At 36.2% G+C, this 18,155-nt stretch overlaps 1 protein-coding gene across 2 annotated transcripts; it reads right to left on the bottom strand.

Annotated features, from left to right (window-relative positions):
* Positions 1-893: 893 nt before the first annotated feature.
* tlx2 (T cell leukemia homeobox 2) lies at positions 894-17,039 on the bottom strand. 2 transcript variants are annotated; one of them, XM_015605371.3, is made up of 5 exons: positions 15,961-17,039; positions 11,554-11,607; positions 8,707-8,944; positions 1,847-2,027; positions 894-1,247 (listed from the first exon to the last, which is right to left on the bottom strand). In XM_015605371.3, the coding sequence occupies exons 1-5, from the start codon at positions 16,427-16,429 to the stop codon at positions 1,236-1,238; spliced, it is 954 nt and encodes a 317-aa protein (XP_015460857.3). In that variant the 5' UTR covers positions 16,430-17,039; the 3' UTR covers positions 894-1,235. The 2 variants fall into 2 exon arrangements, with proteins under 2 accessions (XP_015460857.3, XP_007247514.3); XM_007247452.4 differs by lacking the exon at positions 11,554-11,607 and having other exon boundaries at positions 894-2,027.
* Positions 17,040-18,155: the final 1,116 nt, after the last annotated feature.

The raw sequence follows: 18,155 nt of genomic DNA, 5'->3' as shown, positions 1-18,155 counted from the left end.
AAAATGGTCAAAATAATATATCAAGATATTCAAAAACATTTTCATCATAAACAATATTTATCTTGATACACATGATAGCAGTCAGAATGCATCAGTAGCAGTGACAGATCCCTTAAAACACCATTTAAATACTATGCTATTCTGAGTACAGTGTTGTTTTTATTAAAATTGCCCTGTCCCATATTCAATTAAACTGAGTAATTACTACTATCTCTCTCTCTCTCTCTCTCTCTCTCTCTCTCTCTCTCTCTCTCTCTCTCTCTCTCTCTTTCTCTCTCTATCTCTCTTATTCTCTCTCTCTCACACTCTCTGGGTCAGTGTTCTTTGAGCACTGATTATATCCTTGATGTGCTTTAAAAAGTGTATTATTGATATGACATGAGAAAATGTGTCTTAATACAATGTTGTTTTATTGCCCACCTATAGTAGATGTTCTTCTTTTATGTAACTGACTATGTAAATGGTTGTAGTGGATAATTGGTGTATGAATTAGTGTTTGGATGGAGGGAAGGTCAGGTGATTTGTTTGGATTGAATGTTGCTAATTGCTGTTAGGTGTCAGATCTTTCTTTTCTACTGTCCTATAGTTAAAGGTGGGTGAATGGGAGAGTAGAGTATAGGAGAAGGGAATGGGCCCTATCTATAACCCCAGTTGATTCTATTCTATGACCCCAGGATTTATCATCTTCCTGAATTGGGTTACTTGTTTATGTATAAATTCATTTTTGTAACTGTTGTAACTCTTATTGTTGCTGGTCTCCCCTCAATGAGATTAATCTGGTTAAATAAATGGTGAAAAAGCAATAAATAGAAATAAAAAAAAATAAAATGTAAAGATTTTAGTGGTTTAACCAGAAGCTGACTCAAAAGTAGCATGAATTCAACATGATAGCCTTTTGTTAGAAGTCACAATCATGTTTAATATAAAACGACTTTAAATGTCATGAAGGTATACATAGGGATCGCGTCCGTAATTGCTTGCAAAGTTCAGGTGAGGAGGAAAGACTCCTGCAAGTCTTCAGTCCCGGTGTATGCGCAGGAGACGCGGTCAACATGCATCACAAACACATCTTACAGAGTTCAAAGCAAAACAACAAGAACAAACGAGTCAGTGGCTGCGTGGATCTCGCCGGTGCCACGCGGCACGTAGACAAACGGCCGTCTTGATTGGTGAAATTCATCGTACTGCTCCGCGGGGTTTCGGGTCGCAAGGGACAACGCGGTCCCGCCCCTCTGTTAGACAGGCAGCTGAAGGAAGAGGAGCGAAAACGGAGGGTAAGGGTTGGAACACATGACCGGATTCAGGTGGGAACAACAACATTTATGAGCAAAGGTTGTGTGTGTTTGTTTTGTTTTGCCTTTTTTATGTGGGTTTATTTCTTTTTCAACTTCTGTTACAGTCCATTTGGGAATGAAGAAATGCACAACATACTCATTTGTCACTGACCTCCCCCACAATTCTTCCCAGACAGAATTATCTCATTAAGAAGAGGAAGTCAAATCCACACCCTCATAGAAAATAAAGCCTGTAAATAACTAGATTCTTTCCATATATAATAGATATATATGACTGGAAAAAGAACACGAGGATCAGGACTGTGTGAACTGAGATCCCAGCTAGAGCTCAGCAAAATAAATAGCTTTAAATTATGGCTTAGAATAAAGGCTCTGGAAACCAGTCCGAATAAATGAGTGTGTCTGAGATCCACCCAAAATGTTCCCTTAATCCTATTAAACCCTGATTATAAAATCCATCTTTTTCTCTTTTTTTTGCCTTTCTCATTAAAAAAAACACAAATGGCAGGCGTGGGTCAGACCACGGATGCGACAGAGGTGACGGAGGTCACCTTGTTGTCCTCTGCCCAGGGCTGTAAGTTTTGCAGGGCGTAGAGGGACGAGTTGTGGAGGCAGAGGGGGTCCGGCTGGAGGGGTTGGCTCAGCGTCTTCTGGAAGGCCTCCTGCTGGAGCTGAAGCATTAAACGGTTGGCCTGCTGCCTCTCCGCCTCTCGCTCCTCCGCCGTCTGTCTCCTGGAGAAGAAGAAAGAGAAGATGAGAAGGACGTGTCACTGTAATAATACCTCATTACAGTGAAAGAAAAATCATGTTAACCATGCTATTAAAACGTAAGAGGTGCATAAAAAGTTTTTTTGGGTTTGACACTTCTGTGAAAGAACCACTACTGCTTCAGTAAATGGTTCTAAAGAGGAAGGTTCTATAAAGAAATATCATACAATATACTGTTGATCTCCAAAACAGCAACTTCACAGGAGAGAGAAAGAATTTGGTAAACTTTCAATGGAAGTCAAGGGGGAACATCTCAGGTCATTTTTGTTTCTTTTGGTCCGTTCATCAAGAAAATTTGGCACAGTATAAGGGACAGTTTGTCTGTTCAAATTATGTAGTAAACTAAAAATCAACAAAAATAAAGATAAGTGTTTTTCATAGGACGACGTTATGGACATTACCTTAATAATAAGGTTATTTTTTTTAAAGCTATTTAAACATGTTTTATTTCTTAATAAACCAACGGCAACTGCTTTGTAAAAGGGTTTACTTGCATTATTATTATTTCAGTGGCATAGAGGGGTTATAAAAGGATAATAATATTGTCTATCACAATTATTTCTGTGACAGTAGATCGTAACAGACCTGATGTGGGGGTTCTACAGTTCTTCGCAAATGTTTAAGGGCTTAGGGCTCAAAAACCTTATTTTTATTCATAGTTCTTCTAGTTTAAAACTGATCCCAAGTTCTAACCATAATAAACTGCTCAAGCTTAAATTCCAATGTTTTAGCAGCTTTTTCTGAGATAATTGTTGTAATTATTAATCCACCATCAAAACCTAACATTTCAGAGAAAGGATGATCAGAGTTTGAGTAAAAAGTTGATAATGGGATGAAGATGTGTGGGCATTAATCGTTCTTCAATAGTCACAGTGTCACATGTGTACTGGCAATACATCATAGAAGGAATTACAGCCCACAGTGGACAGTGCAGTGGGTGCTAATGATTGTGACTGGCGGCTTCTGGCTAGAATTGTCCATGTATGCAGACAAACAACTCCGACACTCCGAACAGCTACTTCCATTGCAATTCATGACACTAAACATGATACTACTTCCTGTTCAATGACTCCTGGCATACCAAAGTAAATATGAGTGTAGTAGTCAATGAACTATTTCAGAAAGGAACAGCCCCTGCATGAAGTATTAGGCAATCCTCATTTCACCATACTGAACTGAACAGTCAATGGAAGGTGTGTGCTGAAAGCATTTGCAACGAACCATGTGGCATAAAGGCATTTTTTGTTGTTGTGTGTTTGCCTGTTTTAAATCCTGTTTGTACATGTACACGGAGGGCACAGTCTGTGCCCACTCGGCCTGTCACACTAATTACGTTATTCTAGTTTTATAGTGTGATAGATAGAGATGACCTCAATCATTTTACTGCCCTTAATATGGGCCATTGTGTGTACTTAGCAAGAAAAGCTGGTAACTCTTCCTATGAATTCTGTATTTTTTATGAATTATGCATGCATTTATAATGCATTACACGACATACATAATACATTATAACGATCATCATAAGCTTGTGTAATTGTACTAGTAAGTACTTTCAGCGACATACTGTACATTACATATTATAAAATGTTATAATGTACAAGTATGTCTCTTTATAAAGACAGGTTTATAATGTCTTTATTGTATTTGTTTAAAAAAATGTTCTTATGAACGGATAGTTTAAGGCATTATACAACTCTTTAATCTTGTTATAAAGTCACATACTTTTATTTTATAATGTATATCACAAGTATGTGACTTTATAAAGAGATTATGTCACTGTTATACAGGCATACAAGGTATTATGTATGCATACATACAATGCATTATAATTGTATTTGTAATACATTAAGACTACAGGATTTATGGGAAGTGTTACTGAAATATCTATTAACCTGTATAAGACGGTACGTCAACCTAAAAAAAGTGATTTAATATTATTTATATAATATAATTTGCTTTTATTTAATTTAAACATTTTATTTCATTTTTAAGTAATTGGCTCTTTAAAAGTAATGTGTAAATACATTATTATGCTATCTGATTTAATTCTAATCAATATTTTAGTGCCATAAAATTGTCTTAAAATGACAATAATGTTGTTTATTCCAGTTATTTCTGGGACAACACACTGCCAAAAAAGTTAGTTATATGCTTATGTACATAATTATTTGTAAATTGCTTTGGATAAAAGCGTCCTCTAAATCCTATGTAATACTGTATAATGTAATGTATCGTATTAATATCTTATCGTGAGATGCTCTGTGATTCTTTAGTCATAGTCAAAGACTCCATGCCAGAGTTCATTAAGCTAACTAGCTAACAGCATCACTGAAATGTGATTGCACACTACTGCTTTGATGGCAGGGCGATTGCTCATGAAGTACATAAATACATGTTTTATTCTTACTCTTTCTGATAAGTAAATATGGTGAAACTAATCATTGCTTGATTATCAGTTTATGTAATGGTTCCAAGGTTTTGACACTCTGGGAAATGATGTGGAATTTGGAATTTATCAGTTGGCACACAGTACAGGTGTGCAATATTATATCACCCACAATACATTGAGATACAGCAATATCATTATATATAAAAAAATAAAATAATACATATTGCGATAAAAGCAAAATTTAAGAAAAATAAAACTTTAACATTTTGTTGAAATTATAATCATATTTTTAGTGTTTTGTCACTTTACCAAAAATATTGTTAGTGCAATAATAACCTACAGCAATAGTAATATTATTTTAGGGTCATATCAATCACCCTCTATGTGAGAAGCAGATTAGTCAGTAGTCTAGTCAAATGCAGCTCTGGAAAAAGATTAAGAGACCACTTCAGTTTCTGAATCAGTTTCTCTGATTTTGCTATTTAAGTAATTGTTTGCGTAAAATAAACATTGCTGTTTTTTTTCTACAGACAACATTTCTCCCAAATTCCAAATAAAAATATTGTCATTTAGATAATTTATTTGCAGAAAATGAGAAATGGCTGAAATAACAAAAAAGATGCAGAACTTTCAGACCTCAAATAATGCAAAGAAAACAAGTTCAAATTCATAAAGTTTTAAGAGACCAGAAATCAAAATTTGGTGGAACAACCCTGGTTTTTAATCACAGTTTTCATGCATCTTGGCATGTTTTCCTCCACTAGTCTTACATACTGCTTTTGGATAACTTTATGCCACTTCTGGAGCAAAAATTCAAGCAGCTCAGCTTGTTTTGATGGCTTGTGATCATCCATCTTCCTCTTGATTATATTTCAAAGTTTTTTAATTTGGTAAACGCGAAGAAACACAAAAATGTTAGGTGGTCTCTTGTTTTTTTCCAGAGCTGTATGTAGTACCTCATATTCCCCTATAGCCATGTAAATTATCCAAAGTGATGTAGACTTTAATATAAAAAAGGTAGAGAAATGAGCAGCTTTAAAAATATCATGTTGTGGTGATGTCACATTGTCATACGTTACGCTGGACTTTTGGAATATTAAAAAAGTTTGGGTCTTGGGTGATGTCATGCTCCAGTTAATGCTATAAATGCTTAATAACATGTTTTGAGTGGTTTATAAATTGTATTTAAATAGTATTAAACATACACACCATATTGAGGTGTAATAACAGCCAAGGGTTCCTATGCATGCAAATAAATAACCAATGCAAAATAAAAAATATATTGTTTAGTCTCTTGTTCACAACAACTTATTAATTCAATTCCATTCGAGGGAAAACAATGACCGTGCTAATTTTAAAACACTAACACCTAATCCTGCTTCTGGTTCACTGAAGTAGAAAAAGGAGATGTTATTGAGTTGACACATCAAAATGACCTTAATCTATTTAAATTCCTTAAAGGCCATGACTCAGCTTCATTATAAATACATCAACTTCAGCAGCAAGTATCCTGCCCGCTGCTGCTCGTTGATAAAAACCGAGGTAAGTAAGGCCGTCCTTAATTAGATTGCACACTCATTTGTTCTAAAAGAGCCAACAGCAACAGGTATATTGGATTAAAGAGAAAGGATGGACATGCACTCAATTATTCAGACCTATGGGCTCCATAATGCACTAGAAAGCAAGTTTCGACACAAGCTTTTAAAAGCTGCGGCACTTCTGCTTGGTCAAGGAAATTGGTGTCCAAAGAAAATGAAGGAAAATGTTTTTAGCAGAGCTAAGCAAAACCAAAGTGTTGTTTTACCAGGAGGCTCAAAACACCCACCTCAATGAATCTCACTCTGGGCTGAGTTAGTAGGCATGGTGCGAAAAATACAAACATTTACTGCCAACAGGAGATCAATCTGATACATCTCAAATTTTAACAAACGTGTGCAGCCTAAAAGCTCTGCTTCTTTATCGGTCTCAGGATGGGCTATATTTGTGTGCTGCAATCCTGTTTCCATGCGTCAGGTAATTTTTTTTTATAAGGCAGCATTTTGCTGATTTTTAAAGTGTTTCACATCACAGCAAACTCTCGGCAGATGTTAGGGGTTTCTCTGGAGGGTCTCCCTATCATTGAGAGCCTGATACATTAAGACCCCAAACAAATAAATAGTGGTTTTGTGGTTATCACTGAATCTTACGGTTTACCTAAAGCTGCGGAATGTGCAGGTCTGAAAAAATAACAGACTATTTAATGATGATGCTTTTCCTTGATTTCACCAAATTGAAAACCTCTGGAATATAATCAAGAAAAGGATGGATGATCACAACCATCAAACCAAGCTGAACTGCTCAAATTATTGCAGGAGAAGTTACAGCAAAGTTATCCAAAAGCAGTGTGTATGACTGGTGGAGGGAAACATGCCAAGATGCATGAAAACTGTGATTAAAAAACAGGGTTATTCCACTAAATATTGATTTCTGAACTCTTACAACTTTATGAATATGAAGTTGTTTTCTTTGCATTATTTGAGGTCTAAAAGCTCTGCATATTTTTCGTTATTTCAGGCATTTCTCATTTTCTGCAAATAAATGACAGGTATTTATTTAGAATTGGGAGAAATGTTGTCAGCAGTTTATAGAATAAAACAACAATTTTCATTTTGCTCAAACATAAACCTATTAATAGCTAAATCAGAAAAACTTCAAAGTCAAGAGCAGGGCCACAACTCTGCTGTTTACACAGTCATCTGGCACCACAGTAGTTCTAACTATATGAAATAAAATCTTAAAAGACTGCATATGAAGAGCAGTATTACTGCCCAACAGATTGCAAAGAGGTGCCGAATGAGGTCCAAATCTGAATGTACATAAACTCTGTCGCACGTCTATTTACACCAGTATGTCTGGCAGCACTGCATGTACTGTCTGTCACATTATTCAGTGATGCAGTAAAAAAAGGCATCCGATCTCTAAGCCCTGTTTAGAAATACTCAGGTTAAAATATCATAGGTATTTATTTCACACACAATAATAAATTAATCCCTTGATTCAGCGTAGCCATAGCTTGACATTACCCAAGAGACAACCTTTACAGACTGTCTCGTTTTCCTTCATCACAATGCAGTTAACTATTACACAAAACAAAACAAAAAATTTTAGATCTGATTAGTGCTGTCTACTGTTACTAATTACTATTTTAATGTCTTGTTTTAAGATTATAAAAGCAGGTTCTTACTTAGGTAGGAAAATTGTGAATATATTTCTATATAGGCAAATTATTTAGAGAAATTATTGATTATTTGCATAGTAAAAGACTAATATTTGAATAAATAGTAACATTCATATAAAAATGAGTGATTTGTCAATCTCTCCTCATTGGGAGTGTGGTATTGTGTATAGTGATCCAGAAACTCATAAATCAGTGTTTAATGAGGTTAAATACGGTGATTTGGGAATGGAAGTGAACACAACTGTCTATATGGGACATCCAGGAGAGATCTAGAACCAAGTTTGACCTGTATTCACCCTAATGATATGATATTTTACAAGCTAAAACATTCTACTTCATAACTCATTCAGAATAGTAAAAATAGTAATATAGCTAATAAATACCAACATACAAAAAAGGCTAAATACTTAATAATAAATAATGATAATGTCACTGTTAGAATTTCTCCAATATGTTTCAATAGACACTTACATATTGTGTTTAGTCAAATAAACAGTATCTTTATTTAAATGCATGCATGTAAACACCCTTAGCTTTCAAATTGTGAAATGTACAATATATTGTACATGTACATATATCAGCTCTGAAAAAAGACCAAATTGAAAATCTCTGGAATATAATCAAGAGGAAGAAGGATGATCACAAGCCACAAACCAAGCCGAACTGCTTGAATTTTTGCACCAGAAGTGGCATAAAGTTATCCAAAAGCAGTGTGTAAGACTGGTGGAGGAGAACATGCCAAGATACATGAACACTGTGATTAAAAAACAGTTTTTTTCTACCAAATATTGATTTCTGAACTTTATAAATTTGAACTTGTTTTCTTTGCATTATTTGAAGTCTGAAACTTTGCATATTTTTGTTATTTCAGACATTTCTCATTTTCAATATTTTTATTTGGATTTTGGGAGAAATGTTGTCTGTAGTTTCTAGAATAAAAAAAAAACAATATTCGTTTTACTCAAACATATACCTATAAATTGCAAAATCAGATGTTTTTTTTTACAGTAAAATAATGATCTTGATCTGTCAGCTACCTCCATTTTGTCCTTCTGTTCTGGAACCAGGTCTTAACCTGCGCGTCCGTCATCTTCAGCGCTTTAGCGAGCGTGGCTCTCTCCGCGGACGCCAGATACTTCTGCCGGTGGAAGCGCTTCTCCAGCTCGCAGATCTGCACGCGGCTGAAGGAGGTGCGCGGCTTTTTCCGCTTGGGCGGAGTGCGGTTCTGGTAAGGGTGACCGATCCGCCGCGTGACGGAGAACGGAGAGAGCGCAGCTGCAAAGACAAGACAGGCCCCGTAAGTGATCACTGATCTCTATAATACCTCATCAAATTGAAATTAACCAGTATCATCAATAAACTGCAGAACAAAAAACTCTATTCAGATTACAGAAATACTACACTACTTTCTAAAATATAAAAAAAAAAACAATCCTGACTTCGCAAAAACGATTAATGTCATGTTTATATATATTGTATGATTACTCGATAATGTAATTATCGTGACAAGCCTATTTACAATATATGGTGAACAGTAATAATTTAATATTTAAAACTTAAATTAATCTGTGTGATAATAGAATTATCTCGTCTTGAAAGCAGTCTATTTTATCTCTTTTCCTATTTAGGAAAAACCTTTTCATGCAATTTATTTATTTTAACTATTTTGTCATATCGCCAAGAATATTATTATCCTGAAATATAGTGATATTTGGGCAGGTTATTTTAGGGCAGTAACGCCCACTTTCTAATATGAAGCCATTTATCTCAACAACAAGAGTGTTTATGTTTGCAAACATTGATCAATCCACATTAATCAGGTCTCAAAAGACATAAGTAAAAATAAATACAGCACAATATCTCATGTATAAGAAAATATTTAATATATTTACCTTAAATATGGAATTTGTTCAATTCAATTTAACATTAACAATTATTTAACATTAAATACTCATTTACCAAACCAGCTACTCATTTAAGGATACTTTAAATTAAAACGTTCACAAGTAGGTAAATTTTGTACAATTTAACAATAAAACAACTTTTGCTTTTTTGAACCCGATCTTATTTCTGGCAACAATTAGTTTTTTTTTTTTTATCATAGACCAACTTTATCAACATATTTTGACATAAAGACACAATCAAATACTAAGTAACATGGATAATATATTAATTAAAATAGAGTAGTTTTGTAAAAAAAAATGTAAATAAAAATAGCAATGTGTATAGTGTGTCTAATTTTCTATATAATATGAAAATTTCAGAAAGTGTCATGCTATTTGATGACTGCTATCTCTAGATCACTGTTAGTCACTGTAGCATGTTTGTAAAAATGTTCTTTAACAGTGCTTAGAGGGGACCCTCCAATATGAGGGTATGAGACCATGAAGATACTTTATAAAGCACCATGCTTGAACAGGCCTTCAAGGTGTGTGTGTGTGTGTGTGTGTGTGCTCTGCAGCTGACATGGGCACACAGTAAGGGCATGCAGGGTAACTGATATGAGCTTAACTACGTCTCAGACTAGTGACCAGTTCACACCATTCTACATGTACAGGGATGTGTTTGTGTGTGTGTATGTGTGTGTGTGTTTGTGTGTTTGTGTGTGTATATGTAAGGGTAATCTTACAGAAAAAGCCTCTTCTTGCACTGATATGATCATTCTGAACAGATTTCCATTGTTAACTTTTTCTATATTTATTGATATTTCTATAGTAGGTTTTAATACAATCACTTTACAATCATTTTTAAAAAATCATCCCTATGGGCAACACAGAATATTTACCATCACCGTTAAACAAAAAATGTGTATCTCAAAATACCCACTTCACAGTGAAAAGAACTTAATTCACATGTTTTTGAAACAGCAAAAATGGAGATACAAAGTTTTTGCATGAAAGCAATGATATACACATGTGCACTAGCTTCCCATTTAGACTACAGTCTTTCCGAACACTGCTTTTTGTTGATTTTCTAAATATTTAAACTAAAAATCCATGTGGAAGAAAAATAAATACAGTATTTCCCTCAGCATATGTTTAGGCACAAACCACTCTTCCAATGTAACTTTATTTCTGCACGTGTCATGTTTGAGTTGTTTATTTATTTATACATGTATGTATTGTTAGATTATACACATAAGCAAATTAATTTTCACTTCACTTGCAATTGTTTGCATTTTGTATATAAAATGTGAATAACACTTAAAAAATCTAAAGATTTTTTTAACAAATGTTTTCCATGAACTATATGTCAGGAAACAAATAGCTTATTTGTGGCTTTTAATTTTATGAGTATATTGTCAGTGTCAAGAAAAATATTGTTTCTTCCAAAACGTAACTTGACAGGAGAAGAAAAACCTTCTTAATATTATTATTCAAAATCTATTTTTCCATGCATGGCAACATTGGAGCACATTGTAAAGCTTCATGGTAAGATATACATTATGTCAAAAAGTAAAAATGGCAAAAATTTACACATTTTTTGCAAGAACACCAATCAACATTACATTCTCACTTTGATGTTGACAAAAAGCATTTACCAGTACATTTACCAGTTACTGGTCTCTAAAATGTTTATTCTGGAAATTTCATTAGCTTATGTTCTACTGCAAAAACTGTAATTGGAATTAGAAATAAGGCAAGCAGATTTACAGATTTATATCCAGTAATAAAAAGGTGGTATCAGAAGCCAGCCATACACCAAAACATCTGCAGAAAAGCCTGCTAAGACTGCAATAAGCTAACAATAAAGTATGTCCTTTTAATACATCTAACTGCCATATCCAGATGTTGCATGAAAAAGAAAATTTGGCTCTTCAAACCAAGCTAATGACCTTCATCCTGAACCCACCCTCAGGGTTTAGTAATTTGAGCGCAACTGACCTGAAGCTGTGAGTTGTCCATGTGGGCAGAGATAGTGTGTCTGGGTTGGTCCCACTGGCAAGCAAGCGTACAAATAATACCGTGTTAGACTTCTGTAAATGTCTTTTCATAGAGACACCATGGTTTCTCTACATTCAAGCACGCTCCTGTGTAACACAAGGACTGAGCGCAAGCCCCTGTAGGCAGTCAGTGGAATTCATTGGCGACCTTTCACGTGTTCACACTGGTGAAAATAGGAAGGACATGACGGCAGACACTGGATCTGTTTTGCTTATACGAAGAAATTGAGTCAGGTGTCCAACTATTGCAGTCAGACTGTGCAATCTAAATTTAAAGAGGAATAAAATCATTCCTTTATCCCATTTTCCCTGGAAGGCCTATTGATTGCGCTTTCACCTCCATCATGACATTATAGTGTCCTCGTTAGCTCATCGTCCACCTTAGTGGAAAAGCAAGTCAACAGGCTTGTGATGTAATTAAAGACACAGTCTCTTCATTCCTGTGCGTAATTGCGCCTGATTGCTTTTAATTACAGATGAGCATGAGTGACAGGCTGTCAAGGTCATGACATAATCAATCTGATATGAGACTAATGTCTTACTGCAGTGAAAATGGAATCAAAGGATGGTCTTTAAGACATAAAAGCTGTGATGACAATAATATGAATAAAATAATTTAAAAAGAATAAAAGTAATGTAATATACAAGGGTGCCTTACCAAAAGGTTCTTAGTACAAAGATGATTCTTTGATGGTCGAGCGAGCTTCACTTAACATGTTAAGATATTCCTAATTCTAAGATGCTTTTGGGAAACTGGGCTCAGTAAAAAACGGAAGTGCCGTTGAAAATTTTGAATTCATTTAATTGTTTGTGTACTCCATTTTTTTTTCAACAATAAATGTGTACTGCTAAATCTCATGACACAAAGCAGGGCATAATAGTATGATGTCTTATTGCTCAAATGCAGAAAACAGCAAGCAAAAATGGCCAGATTAACAATTCAAAACAGTCTAAAATTCGTACTCTGATCTTTATCAGAGTGAAATTTATGAAATTTGTCTGTCCTGAAAAATCGAAATTTAGTTTTCCAAAAACGGACAAAATGCATTTTTTCTTTTAACGTGTTGTTCTATCCGTAGCATTTAAAACGTGCTACTGAGTCGTCGAGAAGCCCTCACTTGCCCCACATAAACATAGAACAACCAAAAAAAAAACACGAGCCCTTTCCGCCCGAGCCAGCAGGGACATTTCTAAATCACATGTCCCTGTAATAGAATTTAGCGTGGGCACATCAAAAAATCAGCCTCTGCCTCGGAGAATATGCGGACAGCAATAAAATCATTTATACGTGATATCACCTTCAGACGACAGTGGCTGCCTTCCCCGCTGCGAATATTACCTTGGCAGCAATCTAATAAATATACATATAATGGATGCAATGGAGGAGGATATTGAAATATAACATGGGCATTTATCGCTATTTATGCTCGGTGAGGCAAAACAGAATGCGCTTTTAAATTTTCCCCCAGACTGGGGAATTGAAACATCGAATCAAATAAAATAATTGCCAGAGAAGGAAAAGGCATAAAACGTCCGCGAGCGCACAGCGGTTCCCCCTTTACAAACGGTGTCACCATGACTACACGGTCTGCTCCCCCCTTCACCAGCATCTGTATTTATGGCTGTTGAAGATGATTATTGTCGTTTCAGATAGAGCGCCGTCCACATGCAATTTCACCCCTACCCGAGTCCCCTACAAAGCCTTTCCCCTTCCCGGGTGTATCTGCTTGTAAATATCGCCTCCACTCTCTTTGGATGCTTATCCTAGTTCGGGAGGGTCATATTTACAGCCGCAAAATTTGTTATCTTACAAAGATGTTGCAAACTATATGGTGCACAAACAACAGCGCCCGAAAACAACGTGAAGGGCCGCTGTGACAGGTGGAGTTAGTGTAAAATGCTCGCACCCCTGGCGATGCGTATCTCCGTGCTGTTTCTATTTTAAAGATGTTTAGAGCTCATCCCATGATCTAGCCTATTAACACGTAGCTACCAAATGACGGCTAAAGGGATAAAGGTCACTGTGAGTTTGAGACCACCCCGTTTTATTGAGTGGAAAAGAGGCTGTTCTGTTTATGCATTTCTACGTCTTAATAAACTCGCAAACTGCCGGGGAGTCAATTAACAAAAAAGGCGAGTGGTGTTGCATTTCAGTCCCCGTACAGCAACCGACACGGCTGGCATGTCTGGCTGGACTGTGTTGAATATGAGGTCTCAGACTGCAGGCCTTTACCCTAACACATAATGGGAAATGCAGGCACGAGATTAAAACAAATGGAGAACACACTGCTGGGGAAAAAATCCTACCAACTTCAAGCGTCCTGAAGGTTAATTGGAGAATGTTTGGAAAGGAGAAAAGAAAATGTGAAATAAATACGCATTGAAATGACACAGATTTGCCCAAGAGGTTTCATATTAAAAAAGGCAAGTGCAAAAACAAACAATTGCTGTTTTACGTTTTATGTCTTCTTTTGGCTAAATAGACAAAATATATATTTTTAAATGAACTACTTAACACATCAAATGGCACATAATGTAATTGTGTTGAACAACTTAAATATAAGGGACTATAAGAAAATATTTAGAAGAATTAGGCCTATAGTACTTATGGACTCACTAAGGAATGATATAGGCGAGGTGTACCTAAACGTACCTGCAATGTTATTTTTATTTAGGAAAACGAGCCCTAAAAATAAGAATGCGAATTAAAATCACACGTCAAAACCTAATGTAGAAAACAGATGCTCACCACCCTGCACAGTAGTTGAGAAAGGAAAAAAAAAACAATAACAAACGGCCATTGCGCAACTACAAAGCCATTCATACACACGGCAAAGATAAAACATATTAAACGAGTGGCCCAAAGTGACTATGAGTAAAATTGATAAGCATATTTACAAAAGAGCTTTTCCAGTTGACATATCATTCTCTCATTTGAATAATTAATGAGAATAGAGCGGCTTTGTGAATATTTAATGTGGACAAATCCATATTGGTCTTCATGTTCATCTTCATATGGGTGACGTCATTGCTGTAGTGAAGCCGTGCTGCCCAAATGGAGATTGAAGCCGTAAAAGCTTACATTCAGTTATTAGGGATTATCGCACTCTTATTTTCTTTTTTTCTGTCGTTTGTATTATTACAAACAACAAACCATACTAATTGCAAACGAGCTGTTTTTTATATGGTCCTGTGCAAAAATGGGGTCAATTAGATGGCTTTATTATGAGGACTGGATAAATAACTATTTTCTCATATTGTAAACAATCAGCAACTAACTAAAAGAAATATCAGAATAATTTTGAATTAATATTAATTATAATTTGAATTATTATAATGACAACAATCGAATTATTATTATTATTATTATTATTATTATTATTATTATTATTATTATTATTATTATTATTATTACTACAGGTACCGATCTGCGTACTGCAATAAAAAATAAAATGTATATAAAATATCCCACAAAAAGTCTGCATCACATTGTATTTATTAAGATGGTCTCTGAATTATTTATTTTTTGCAATGTTTCTTCATATATTTTTGTTACATGCATTGCCGAAGAAGCTTATTTGCCTTCAGTGTAAACAACGCCTATTCAGAAGCGTTTCAGCTACTTAGTGTGATCAGAGTGCAGAATATTATTTAAATAAATCTGCAGATAACCTGCAGCTGACCTGATTTAGACAGATTGAAATACTATATGACTGCTTTGGGCTACAGCTCATCAACAACGACGCAGATAATCAAGTAAAACCGACAAGGATAAAAATGCTTAGTAGGGACATGGCAGGGGTTTAACAATGGTTAAATAAAAATAAATAGAAAGAAAAAGAAAAAGATCATATGAACCAGGTTACATTTCAAATGAAATTGCAAGCAGGAATTGTGTAAATTATATATGTAAATGTAATGAATATTTTTTTGTCTAAAACAAATGTGCTTAAAATGTTTATTTACAATATAATAGTGCACTAAGAAATACACACTTTCTGTTTTACATGAATGTGCCTTAAAATAATTATTGTTAACACTGTTTTTGTTAACAGAACTAGTAGTAGTAGTAGTACTAGTAGTAGTAGTAGTAGTAGTAGTATAGACTGACATTTCTTAAATTCATATTATGTTTGAACTGTATTATTATTATTATTATTATTATTATTATTATTATTATATTATTTTTTTTTAACCGTTGTTGTTATTGTGTAGTAGGAGTTGATGCTATGGCTAATCTGGACTTTTGCTCAAATATTATATATTATCACTTGTAATCTCTATCTCTCTTTTTGAATGAAATTTTGCATAAAACATGTTAAATTCAACTACCGGTAACAATTCTTACCGGTGAGTCTGTCCTTGGCGAATCTCCTGCTACTCTCCATCCAGGGGAACGTGAAGCTGGACGGGCTGCCCATGCTGGGCACTGTGGGCACGGTGGGCAGTCCGGCCGCGAGACCGGCTGGGTGTGCGGACGGTGGATGGTGAGGCGCGGGGGGCATGGGCCTGTGCGCGGGCACGCGGATCACTCCCCCCGCGTTCCCCGAGCTAACGTTCACGTTCATGTTCATGCTCACGTTCATGTTCATATTGACGTTGTAGGAGCCGGCCAGGCCCGGCGCCATGGAGCAGGCCGGGCTGTACACACCGTTGTAGCCGTTGGCGTAGAGCGGGTAGTCCGGCTCGCTGGCACGGCTCGGCACCATGCAGCTGCTCGGCTGCTCCGTGTTGTTAAGTATCTGATCGATCCCGAAGCTGATGGGCTCGTGCTGCTGGTGGGTTTGGTTCACCTCTTCGATGCCCGTGTGCTCCATAGTTGCGCGGCTCTCTGTCCATACACAGCGCACACAAATAACCAACAAGCGAGGTGAAGTTTTTTTTGTTGTTGTTGGTTTATTAAAATTATTATTCCTCACCTTTAGCCTTGGAGATAATCCCCTCCGTATAAAATAGCTTCAGCAAATAGTTTTCCTGGGAATGTTCGCAAGCCTCGAAACGCCTGTCGCAGCCATTCGCCGAGGGAAAACTGCTGGATCGGGCTGGACTGGATTGGAAAATCAGCAATCAGAGCAAATCCATAGCGCGTCTATATGGACACAATCATCCAGGGCGAACCGTTCAGTTTGCGTTATCCACCACCTTCGTGCATGTCGTCTGAAGCGAGGTTTAAAGCCTCGTTAGCACCTGAAAGAACATAATACAGTCGTATGGGGAAACCCGGACGTTTCACTGACCGTTAAATCCGTGTGATGAGTTGTTAAGTTGGACAGCAGAGCCGTTCGTTATTGCGCACCAGCACACCAGCAGAGCGCATGGCCCCTCCGGCGCAGTCTGATTAGCAAGGCTATCTAAAGTGAACTGTTAGCTGTAGCCTATCATGCGTGTGTATTAATTGCGGAAAGCTACACTGTCCTGTTCTCGCGCCTCCTGAAGTGATTTTCTGCAGGTGAGACTCGCCTCCTGCCCAAACTGTGTCGCGCGCTCGCTCATTGGCTCCCGCACTGCACCGCAGCCCGCACCCTTCTCTTAAAGGGGCCGCTGTCGTTTTGAACAACGCTTCTCAAACATATTATTTTCTATTCTGTAGCGGCCTGAAAGGAGATCCAGAGAAAGGATTCAGACAACATAGAGTGAGGAAATAAACATTTTAAGTGCATTTAGATATTTTAGTTTAGATTTGTATTTCAGATATTTTAGTCGTCAACTGGTAGGCGTTTAATAAATACACACACGCTAGCTCATACATAGGCCTATGAGAATTCTCAGTAGATAAACGCCGTAGAAACATGCAGTAGAAATAATACATAAACAGCTAGCCACCAATTCTAACAGACACTGCTGTCAAGTTGGATGTAGGTTGGGACTTTACTTTTTGAAACGTAGAATAGTGACAACAACTGACGTTGATTATTTTGTTCATTTTAAATTGTGATGTTGACTAGACAAAATCTAAGCTATCAAAATAAAAGGTATGACCTATGTTAGAGCATGATATCAAATTAATGTATATTTTGTCGAAAATGTGACTTTCTTTAAGCATCTGTAAAAAGTTTGATGATGTTGTTAATGTTAATGTTGTTTATTTTTGAGGAATATATGTATTTGTAAAAATACAATTGTAAAAATACAATTTTTATGTCAAAGTGTTGGATTTTAAGTGATATGTGATATTGATTTTCAAAACCAACACTAAAAACTATGTTTTGATGCCAATCTATTTTCTCGTTTTTAGAGTAAAATGTCTTTCTGACACCAGGTGCCTGCTGAAACATGGAAACTGGTCTTCATTTATACATCTTAGTTTGACAGCGGGAGAAGAAAGCTGCTGTAAAAAAACATTTGGATAATCCACATTCTGTAAAATATGTGAAGCCTTTATGCGAAGCTCGGCACGCGCTGGTTAAATCAAATGAAAGTGAATTGCGCTGATCTATGTACTGGCCTATGGGCTGTAAAAGCAAGGGGCTAAAACTGCAGCGCAGCCTCAGTGGCCTTCAGTGATGCACGCGCTGATTGGCACAAATAATTTAACCTTTCTGC

Source organism: Astyanax mexicanus, chromosome 10, assembly GCF_023375975.1.
Source record: "Astyanax mexicanus isolate ESR-SI-001 chromosome 10, AstMex3_surface, whole genome shotgun sequence".
In the NCBI taxonomy this organism is placed as follows: domain Eukaryota; kingdom Metazoa; phylum Chordata; class Actinopteri; order Characiformes; family Acestrorhamphidae; genus Astyanax; species Astyanax mexicanus.
Note: the sequence above shows the minus strand (reverse complement) of the source record. Positions and strands in the feature narration are given on the sequence as shown.